This window comes from Cibotium barometz, chromosome 64 (assembly GCF_041138505.1).
Source record: "Cibotium barometz isolate CiBa-2024 chromosome 64, ASM4113850v1, whole genome shotgun sequence".
Lineage (NCBI taxonomy): Eukaryota > Viridiplantae > Streptophyta > Polypodiopsida > Cyatheales > Cibotiaceae > Cibotium > Cibotium barometz.
Genome location: NC_141109.1, coordinates 19,092,542 through 19,103,720, shown reverse-complemented (window position 1 = coordinate 19,103,720; position 11,179 = coordinate 19,092,542). Strand labels below are relative to the sequence as shown.

Below are 11,179 nucleotides of genomic sequence, written 5' to 3'. Positions count from 1 at the left end.
ATCTATCTATCTATTAACCATGGACAACCAAGACACAAGGAAAAAGAAATCCTGGATTTGTAAAAAAAAGAGAAAAAAATCCCTTCGATTGACCCTTTGTATTCTGATTGACTCTTTGTATCGGATCGACCCTTTGTATTCCAATATGTGCCTATGATGTTTCTTTTTGAAGTTTGATTATTTAATATAGAATATTCTAGTATCTTCATGTTAATGCCTTAGTTATTGTAGTTGCGCGCATGTACTACGCGTGTCAGCGCGTGGTTACATTCGCGTATGGTAATATGGTGTCTTTCTAACTAGGAGCCAAGGTAGCATTCACCTACTGTCGTGGTGATCAACGCTCTCCCTCTCTCTCTCTCTCTCTCTCTCTCTCTCTCTCTCTCTCTCTAATTGGTTGGGAGCCACGGCAGCATGCACCTACCATCGCGACGATCAGGGCTCTCTCTCTCCACGTCTTTATTCATGGCGAGCAGTTGCTGCGAGGTATCACACCCGTTTGTGAAGGAGATCGAGGGTCGCTTGGGCTGCGGTGTAATCTGATCAGGGCTCTCTCTCTCTCTCCCTCCCTCTCTCTCTCGGCGAGAAGTTGTTGTGGGGTCTCGCACCCGCTTGTGAAGGAGGCTGAGGATCGCTTGGGCTGCGGTGTAATTTCGTGTGAGAGCAAGGGGGTGTAGCGCTGTAGTAAGCCGTCGGAGAAATACCTATGTGTGTCGCATAGGTCTAGGAAATCAACACTTATCTTGCGTAAGGGCCATGGCAGAAACGGATGTAGTGGGCAAGGGGAGAGAAGAGGGAAGAGCAGGGAGAGGAGGTAGGAAGTGTTGGACGTTCCGTGAGGATTTTACTGGACGAGGTTTGAGGAGGGCGAGTAGGCTTGACGAGGGCGGCGAGAAGGCTAGAGTGTAGACGCTCGTGAGAGGGGGTGAAAGGTATACCTTATTCAAGGTATACGTTACATATTTATTAATGCCACGCTAGTGACGTTTTCTTACCTTATTCAAGGTATACCTTACATATTTATTAATGCCACGCTAGTGACGTTTTCTCAATATGCATACTGAACGGAGGCATGGAGGCCCTGCAAGGTTACGCCTCCGACAGTGACTCGGGTGAGTCGGATACTACTCAGACGAATAAGTCGAGGCTATCGGAAGCAGAAGACGAAGCGGCTCGGAATAACCCCAGGCTAAAAGGTTCCTGCTTTCCTGCTGGCGACGACAAGCCCTGCTCGTCCGCTTTCTCGTTGCCGCCTCCGCCGCCTGACCTCCTCAATGCTTCAAATTCGTGTAAGCAGCCACCTATTTAATATCCGTCAACCGAAAACTTTCATATGGATTTTTGGCAGAAGCTAAGCTTCGCTTTCAGAAAATCGCTTCAATTATTGATTCCCTTTTTCATATTGAAGAATTTCATCTCTAGACTCTTTACTCCATGCAGTAGCACATGCCATTGGCACGTGTGGAGCATCACACACGTCACATACCTGAGACTAGGGTTGGACCACATACCTGAGACTAGGGTTTCCCGATGTTGTACACATCACATGGCATTATTGTGAAGAATTTCTTGGAAATGCTCACACTTTGGTAGTGGAAATGTGTTGAGGAGGTTAAGATTAAATAAAGTGCATAGAAACACACTTTGAGATGGTGTTAGAGCACTTATTAGTAAATGACACCAACTAGGACAACTAGCATTACACATGTCATCTAGGTTTACACTTGGCACATGTGTGGCTACTTAGCAACATGGGCTAAAGCCAAGTTTTGTAATAAAAGGGGCATTAACTTTAATAAAAGTATGCTTGTCCACAACTCCTTTTCCTAATTCATGTTTATTCTCTTAATCTCTTTGTTAATCTCTTTGATTAAATGTTGTTAATCTTTGTGTATCTGTCCATAACCTCTCTCTTGCTTCCATTTGGACCTTCAATTGGTATCAGAGCTATGCGTTTTTGTTCGTAAGAAGAGGTCAACTGCATACTCTGTCGCTTTTGTCGTAAGGTTCCACCAAAAACTATGTCAGTCAACGATTTTGTCATAGCTCCCGTAATCTGCTGTTGGTACTCTGTTTGCTGGTTCCGTCGTATAAGCTTGAAATGTGTCATCTTTGCGCTACCCTTTGCCGACTTCAATAGTTGGTGCTCGCCTTGCTGTCGTCACCTCCTGTTGAGGAGAATTGCCGTTAGCTCCGTAGTCGGTTGCCTTGTCTCGCTTTGCAAATTTGTCTCCACCAGTGCTCAGCCTTATTGCGCTCATGTGGTGGTTGTTAACGCTCGCTCGGCAGAGCCGCCCATGTGAGCAGCAGTAGCAGCCACGTCTAGATAAATTCGTTAATAGATCGATTGCCAGATATAAACCATCATAAATTTGGAGCTCTTTAGAATTATCATTTTGCTTGCAAAAATTTGGAGATTTTTAAATTTTAGAAAAAATTGAGAATGTTGCTTAGCAAAAATTTGGGGCTTTTTTGTTTCCGGCTCTAATCGATGCCTACAAGCCTTCTCAAAGGATTACGTTAGCATGCTGAAGACCGGAATTGGGGGTTTTGGTGAATTTTTGGGGTTTGGAAGCCACATCTACATAAATTTGTCAACAGATCAATCGCGAGATATAAATCATCATAAATTTGCGTTGGGGCTTTTTAAAATTATCATCATGTTACATTATCGGCCCTCTATGGTCTATTGGGGACGCCCATCTGACCATTGTGCCATGCTTGCAATTAGTATCGTGAGTGATGTCATATTAAATACTACATTGTAAGTGTGATTGGCATATGCTTTGCGGGTCTATGCTATGTATGCTGTGATTAGGTGATGCCATGTGTACGCATTGCTAGTGTTGTTGATATTGGTGTTTGATTGCCTCACCTAACATGTTGACTTGTTGAGTATAGGTGATGAGTACAAGGATGTTGAATGAGGCGTTGTACTTGTGCGAGTGTCACCGAACGAGGTGTCGCACGGGCATGAGTGTGTAAGGGTCATTGAACGAGGTGTTGCACGCGCGAGGGTCATTGAACGAGGTGTCGCGCGAATTTTGTCATATGCATGGGCGTTTACATCGCCTCGACATTTATGAGTTATATTTCATTATTGTTGGTTGGCCGTGTGCCATTTATTTGTACTCGTATATTTATGCACCCCGATGTGCACGGGTGTAGTGGGTGTGAACTAGAGGTTCACTATTGTTTTTGGTACACACTAGATGTGTGTGAACATCCTCTAGAAGGATTGATTATTTTTGTAAAAAGAGTCATATTTTTGGCAAAAAGCTTCACGATTGGCTCAAGGGCTATTTTTAAGATTTGTATATGGGAGGCAACGATGCCAGATGATCCATTGACGGCAACGATGCCAGAATGAGATTTGTATATGGGAGGCAACGATGCCAGATGACCCATTGACGGCAACGATGCTAGATGTCTTGGACTTTGCAATCGGGTGGTCATTGCGACCAGATGGCCCAAATGTAGTATTGGACTTCGTAGTCGGGCGGTCATTGCGACTAGATGGCCCAGATGTCTGTATTGGATTTCACAGTCGGACGGTCATTTGGCCCAGGTGACTGTATTGTACTTCACAGTTGGGTGATCATTTCGACCAGATGGCCCAGATGGCTGCATTGGACTTCGCAATCGGGCGGTCATTGCGACCAGATGGCCTAGATGATTGTATTGGTGATTGTCGGGTGGTCATTGCAACCAAATGGCCAAGATGATTGTATTGGATTTTGATGCGACCAAATGGCCTAGATGGCTATTAATGAATTCTCAGGCGGTCCTGGTGACCAGATGGCCTTGAGTGATAGTCTGAGTGGTGTCCCTCAGGAGCGAGATAGCTCAGCACGGTTTCCGATGAAACTACACATGATAATTCATGAACATGAGCATCATTACTTGTGCATTGCATACTGATGTATGTTTGAATTTCTTTGACTTTGTGTGTTGTTTTTGCTGTGTGGACAATGCTTGGATTTATGGCATGTGATAGTCCACTGGGCTCTAGGCTACGTGGCCAGTACCTGGAGTACCCAGTAGATGCAAATGATGCATACTTGTTTGTTGACTAGCTTCTATCTAGTTTTTACAGAAGGTAAGTATGTCACCACTTCTTTGGCAGACGTCTAGAACGATGTCATGATTGAATACATGTGGAAGGGCTCCATGGAAGGATTGATATCGTGGTGTGAGTTCTTGGCATGATTTATGAACTCATGGAAGGGTGGTAACCCTCGTGAGTGACTCTGGACTCATGGAAGGCTGGTTACCCTGGTGAGTACTTTTTGGTGCTGTGTGGACGGCGCTTGTGAACGGACTAGTTGGATGTACAAGATGATAGTTGGGAGATTTCATCCACTATGTTTGTGCACCAGCATATGTATGTGAGTTGCACATGCATTGATGACTTGTTTTTGATGCCTGGACATTGCTCAGTATTTTGCCTACGAATGTCCACGGGCACCGGGGACGCTTGGACAACCCGTGGATACGCGTGTGTACACCTGTTTGGGACTCATATGGTTTCCTTACGTGTTTTGCAGGTGGTAAGTGTGCACATTTAACCCAATTTATTCGACCTTGGTTGGTGACCGAGGAGTTGTAGGTAATGTGTTTACCTATGTTTTCACAGTTGGATAAATCTGGTGTCGGCTGGATGAGTGTGTACTCTCCGGGCACTCGCATTTTGTACATATAAATATTTCCGTTGGTAATAAAGATACTTCAGGGAGGAATGGTTGATGTATGTATGCTGTTTTGGTAGTGAATTGGTTCCGTATACACGTGCCCCTTTGTGAGGTTGGTGACCGAGGGTGTTGCAATAGGAGTAGTTGTTGACCGAGGAGTTGCAGGTAATGTGTTTACCTATGTTTTCAGAGTTGGATAAATCTGGTGTTGGTTGGATGAGTGTGTATTCTTCGGGCACTCGCATCTTGTACATATAAATACTTGTGTTGGTAATAAAGATACATCAGGGGGGGGCTGTCCCAACTTCAGTCCCTAGTGCTGTGTCATGTGCAAGTTGGTTTATGTTTGCAGGATGTATATGCTCATGTAATGTTTCACAATGATGGTAATCATGTATATGCCAGGAATGGTTGATGTATGTATGCTGTTTTGGTAGTGAATTGGTTCCGTATACACGTGCCCGTTTGTGACAAAGTATGCATTTATTATATCTAACACATGTGATTGGCCTTGAAGAAGTAACATCAAGAACAAAGCCATTCGTCAAAGATAAGGCATTGAGATGTTGCCAGGTGAGTAGATGACACCACATATACGAGGAAAGACCAGATGCACAAGCTCACTAAATGGGGCCAATACCTTGAAACATATGGATCTACATGATGTTCTTGGAACACATGAATATACATGGAACATATCGACGTGCTTGGAACACTTGCAGTCCGTAGTTGAGAACAACTGCGATATAAGAGGGGAGGGAATGTAACTATTTGGCCCTCCTAGCTCTATTTCACATGATGAAACCTATGCCCGGACACCAGATATGTGAAAGAAGACATGGGGACAAGGTCCATAAGGTTTGATTAAGAAAAAGCACTATTCTTGGTCAAAAAGTAGGAAAAAGTAAAAAGTCAAACAAGGTTGACCGCGAGCCAAGGGCACCATTGGAAAGAGGAGACTAAGCCGGACCAAAAAGCTAAAAGACGCTTTTTCAAAAAGCAGCTCTAGGTCCAAGAAGCAAGGCCCTGAAGCTAGAAAAGCAAAACAAGAACTTTTGAGTAAAGTTGAGTAATATTTTACTATTATAAAGACCAAAAGCAAAGTAAAAGTCAAAAGCAAAGCAAAAGCATCACTTTTTGGCAAAAATCAAGGCTTCCCTAAGTATAAAAGAAGCATGAGCCTCTCTTGAGCATCAAGTGGAAAAGGAACCTCTTCATCGCGTTGCCATCTTCGTTGAAGCGTGGAGATCATCTTCTCCATTATCATCTACTTGATCATGAACCAAATCATGGAGTTTTTCATCGCTGCCCGTCGCTGATTCAGAGCGCCTTCATCAGTTGTAGTGCCACGTCATCATCTGTCCGTACGACTGTTGCACAGATCCGTTCAGCCGTACGGAGCTGTACGGACATGTATAGAACTGTACGGACTGAAAATTTCAGAAACCCTAAAATTGCTTCAAAAATTGTAGAAATTGCTTTTTGGAGGTTTTTATCACCCAAAAACCATTAAAACAGATGTTATATCAGTTTTCTTGCGAGAAAGAGCTTTTCCATGGTTTTCTTCATCGACAAGGCTGTGGGAGTTGTGGAGATTACTCATGGGATGAGCGAGTGATTCTTGGACTTGGATCTTGATTTGGACTTGGATCTGGACTTGGAATTTGGATTAGGACTTGGGCTTGGACTTGGATTTGGATTTGGACTTGGACTTGGACTTGGATCTGGATCTGGATATGGGATCTGGTATGAGCCTGGTGAGAGATTCTTATGGGTCATCCTCGTGGTGTGCTTAGCATCAGAGATCTCGTGCCTCGACATTGACTTCGACTTAGGGATTCTACATCGGCATATTGGTTTGCTTTTGTACTTATTGACGGTATTGATCTTGGCCAGCGTGCCCGTGGATTGTTCCTGAATAAATTCCTGAAAGTGGGTGGGGCTTGTTTTCCGCTCAGTGTGGTGTAATGTGCAAGATCTCTATTCTCTTCTCTCTCTCTCTCTCTCTCTCTCTCTCTCTCTCTCTATCATTATCTTTTGGATACGTGGTTGAGTTTGTCACGGCACGCCCCACTGGACTTACATACGGCTTCTATAAAGGCCTTCGAGAAATGGATACCTCTTCAAGAAACCTCGACACCCATTTCTGCCTCCTCTTCACCAAAATCGTTCCTTGACCCATGCTTCGGCTATCTCCCTTGAGGAGTTAACATAGCATTTCCGTGCATTACATGGATTGCAGATTCGTGAGGTAGTGCTTTGAACACAAGTAGCATCCCGCGTTGGCGCACTAGAGGACCAACGTTGACACGTGGAGCACAAGTGATACCTTGCAGTTCTTGACGCAAGGACATTACCCACCACTTCTTATACTCATCTTCATGGGAAGATGAATTTTAGTAAGTATAACGGTAAACTCGACGCAACATCTCGGTATTCTTGGATTCATCAGTTTGAAGCCTACTTTGCTGCTGGTAGGAAGTCAAACATAGAGAAGGTGGTGTTAGCTAGTTGCTACATTGAGAGGGAAGCCATCTTATGGTGGACTCATTGGGCCCATGTCAATTCCAACTATGGAGTTGCTTACTATTGGTGGGACCAATTCATCTCACTGACCTCAAGAAGCGGTTTCTATTGCCTCATTATCTTGAGCGACTCGAGGACGAGTATCGGGGATTGCACGAGAATGTCTTACCTTGCCTCCAATTTGCAAATAAAGCCACTCACAGGGCTCTACATTTGTAGAAATCGGATACAGACAAACGAGGACAATTCCTCTACAATTTGGAGACACTAATCCATGGGGATGTGCACATGTTTGAACTAGAGACTTTTGATTGGGCACTTTCGCTTGCTCAAAGTGGTGAGATAAAGTATGACGACAGAAAACCAAAGACCTCCTTGCCCGGAGTAGCCAAGGCAGCCACTGCCTTTGGCAAGGGCCAGAAGCAGACACAGTTAGGGTCTACTTCGGGAGCCTTTGGCTCCAAGAACTTGAACAATGGACCTCGCCGTACTCCATATCAGAAGGCTCTGGCCAGCAAGATAAGTGGTAAGATCAATCCTGAAGAGCAGGAACAATACAAGAAGAAGGGGCGCTGCTTTTTTTGTCATACAAAAGGACACATTTCTAAGGTTTTCCCTAAGAAGATCCCTGCTCAGACTACCACCCCAGCCTTGACAATTGCCGTGGTGAGCCAGCCTCCCATACCGATCCCCTAGGTTGTTGCTAGTTTTCCAACTCCCACACCTTCGGTTGGCGCCATTGTCAGTAGGGAGCTCGAAGATAAGCAAAAGGGCAACCATGACCCGGAGTAGGACAAAACGAATTGCTCAAGATCTTTGGCTAGCTGCTACATAGGTGGTTGGAGAGGAGTCGCCTTGTTTGACAGCGGCAATACAGAGGACGTGGTGATGGAACACGCCGTTGAGCGAGTCTGATTTTTGTTGATCTCAGTAGATAAGAAAGTGGAGGGATTTAACACGAGAACGACAACGAGCATCAAGTTTGAAGCTCGCCAGGCTAAATTAGTCATCCAAGGCAAAGAATTTGTGTGCGATTTCATGGTTGCTCCTCTTGTAAGTGTAGACATTATCTTAGGGACCAAGTGGTTTCATAAGTTCACCCTCGACATTGATTGGGACCAGCACACGTTTTGGATTATCTGAAAAGTGTCAAAGGCTCCCGTTATCATGAAGTGTGAACCATGGATGGTCATTAGCCATATCCAGGCTAAATGAGAGATTCAAAAAGGGGTACAGTGTGCGGTGATCTACGTTCGGACCACTCAAGCAGTGATGAGTGCTTCGGATAAGTACAAGGCTCTACATGCTCGGTTCTAGAAGATCTTTCTTCGGGACAACTTGCCTCCCAAACTTTCCCCATCTAGACCGGAGGACCATAAAGTTGAGCTCCTTCCAAGTTCCAAATCCCTCAATAAGTTTCCATACCGTGTGAGCAAGGCCATGGAGATGGAGGTAGACTATCAACTCCAAGAATTGTTGCAATCCAGTTTCATATGCTTTAGCGTGTCTTCATTTGCAGCTCCAATCCTCTTTGTGAAAAAGGAGGATGGATCCTCCAGGCTTTGCGTAGATTATCGAACGCTCAACAAGATTTTTCGGCAGTTTGTTGGAATGATGGAGTATCTTTCGAGCAAGGCCAACCTAGTGGACTGACGCCTTGAGCAGAAAAGGAACCGTGTCCCATATTCAATCTACACGGATGGAATTTGCCGGTTCAAGACGAGATGAAATGAACCATAGTACGCGGATTTTGTGGAATTTGATGCCCAATGGGAACAGGCATTAGATGCCATAGGACCATGCCATTTCTTGATATGTGATGGTTGGCTTTTTTTACAAAGGTTGACTTTGTGTATTGAAATAGTTACAAGTAACTTTTCTCAATGATGCCAATGATGCCGTTACTGGTGGTCATAGGGGCATGAACTTGACTTTGGAGAAGTTAGAGTGGTAATTTTATTGGCCAAGAATGAGACGAGACGTGTTCACTCATGTGCAACAATGTTTGGTTTCTCAAAAAGTGAAAGCTCCTCATGAGAAGAAGATAGAGTTGTTAAAGCCTTTATCTATTCTTGAAGGACCTTTTTAAGACATTTCAATGGATTTTGTGACGAACTTGCCTCTCAGTCCGGGTAAGTGTAATACGCAGTGTTTGACGATTGTTGATCCTTTTAGCAAATTTGTTATGCTTATTCCTTGTAGGGCTAATGTGACTGTTGTTGAAGATATTGCTAGATTGTTTATCAAGCAATGGCACTTTATAGGTGGCATACCAGGACCATTTGTTGGTCATGTCCCCTCCCGACTAGTTGAGGTGTGAACATAGCTTACTCACGGACACTTTTTCCCTGTGGTGGCTGGACAGTTTTTTTCCCGTGTGAACACACTTATGTGTGTTGGGCACTTTGCCCTAGGCTATTATTTGTACTCATTGTACTTTTGTACTTCATTATCATAGAGTAATTTTCCAGTAACAAGCTCTCCCACGTTTTTTGTTCAAGCTCACTGTGTGTGTGTGTGTGTGTGTGTGTGTGTGGTGGTGTACATGCAAGCTCTCCCCAACCCCAACAGTTGCATTAGGTGCCTGCTGTGTGCATTGGTTTTGTGCTGAGCATTGCCCAGCATTGAGATTCGTGCTGATCTGCCTCCGCCTGCCCTGCACTTGCTCTGTGATGTCTGCGACTGCCCACCGCCCTGCGCCGACCTGTTCGCCTTGTGCTGCCCTGCGTGGCCTGTACTAGATCCAAATCTGCGCCGCCCGTACCTGTTCCAGATTAGTGCTGCCCAAAATCTGCAGTTCGTCACCTGTACCTGCTCCAGATCAGTGCCGCCCGTGATCAACGCCGCTTGTACCTGCTCCAGATCTACTGAAACACCCTCGACTGCAGTTGTCTCCTCAAAAGAAGTGCCACCAGTAACCAGTAAAAATATTTGCTATTATTTCTAATTTTTGTCAAATATTATAGAAATTGCTGAAAAATTAGCAAATTGACAGCATTAATTTTGGGGCTTTTCATCAGTGAGCCTGAAATTGCGACATTGGCATACATTGGCATTGATTTCATCAGATCTGGTGCATAATTGCACTAGAAATTTGCGGATTTTTAAAAAATTAACACTATTTGCAGGTTTACTAGAGATATTTGCAATCATTTTTGGTATTACAGTTACATTTCTTCGGCATTGGTACATTTTCCCTAAATTTTTGGGTGTTACAGCATTGGAACAGGTGATAAAGACGCATTTGGGGCATTTTCCCAAAATTTTCGGGTGTCTCAACATTGGATTGCAGATTTTTGCCTTGATTCAGTCACACTACCTGTTTGTACGCATTTGTGACAGCCATGTCTGGGAATACTAGTGATTTGTTTGGTATGCTCTCCATTGATGATAAGTTGGATGGCACCAACTATCCTATGTGGGCATATATGATGAAACATGTACTAGTTGCAAAGAATTTGTGGGTCTATGTATCAGGGGCTGATTCAGGCCTATTGTACCTGCACGAGCAGCAAATACTTCAGGGACTATTGATGCAGGTGATGATGTATCTTCAGGTGGTGCTACATCTTCTGCACCTTTGCCACCCACTCCAGAATAGCTAAGATGGGATGCGAAGGATGCTTAGGTACATGCTTTGATTGCGCTTTCATGCAAAAGGCAGGTTATACTGCACATTCGTTCATGCACTTCTGCTAAGGGTGCATGGGATGTACTTGCTTCTTTGTATCACAGGTTCGTAATGAGTCTCGTGTTGCCTATCTTTGTAAGAAGATTAAGTCTGAGCATATGGATGAGGGTGATTCAATGGACAAGTTCCTACCCGCATCAAGGGTTTGCGAGAGCAGCTCATCAACATTGATGAGGTCATTCTAGATGATTCACTTGTATCTACAGTGCTTCAGGGTTTGCCAGAATCCTATCGGGGTTTTGCTTCTACTCTTCGTCTACTCATGAAGGGT

The 11,179-nt window shown here is 44.4% G+C and overlaps 1 protein-coding gene across 3 annotated transcripts in view; it reads left to right on the top strand.

Annotated features, from left to right (window-relative positions):
* Window positions 1-1,015: 1,015 nt before the first annotated feature.
* The window catches only part of LOC147603410 (U6 snRNA phosphodiesterase-like protein), a 51,893-nt gene continuing 41,729 nt past the window's right edge, over window positions 1,016-11,179 (top strand). For 2 of the 3 annotated variants that reach the window (XR_015265616.1, XM_086796570.1), the window contains exon 1: window positions 1,016-1,289. Coding sequence is in view for 2 of the 3 variants with exons in the window: in XM_086796570.1 (XP_086652696.1) it covers window positions 1,073-1,289 (217 nt within the window). In the remaining variant the exon portion in view is untranslated. The remainder of the gene's footprint in view (window positions 1,290-11,179) is intronic. The other variant, XM_086796569.1, reaches the window with a different exon arrangement.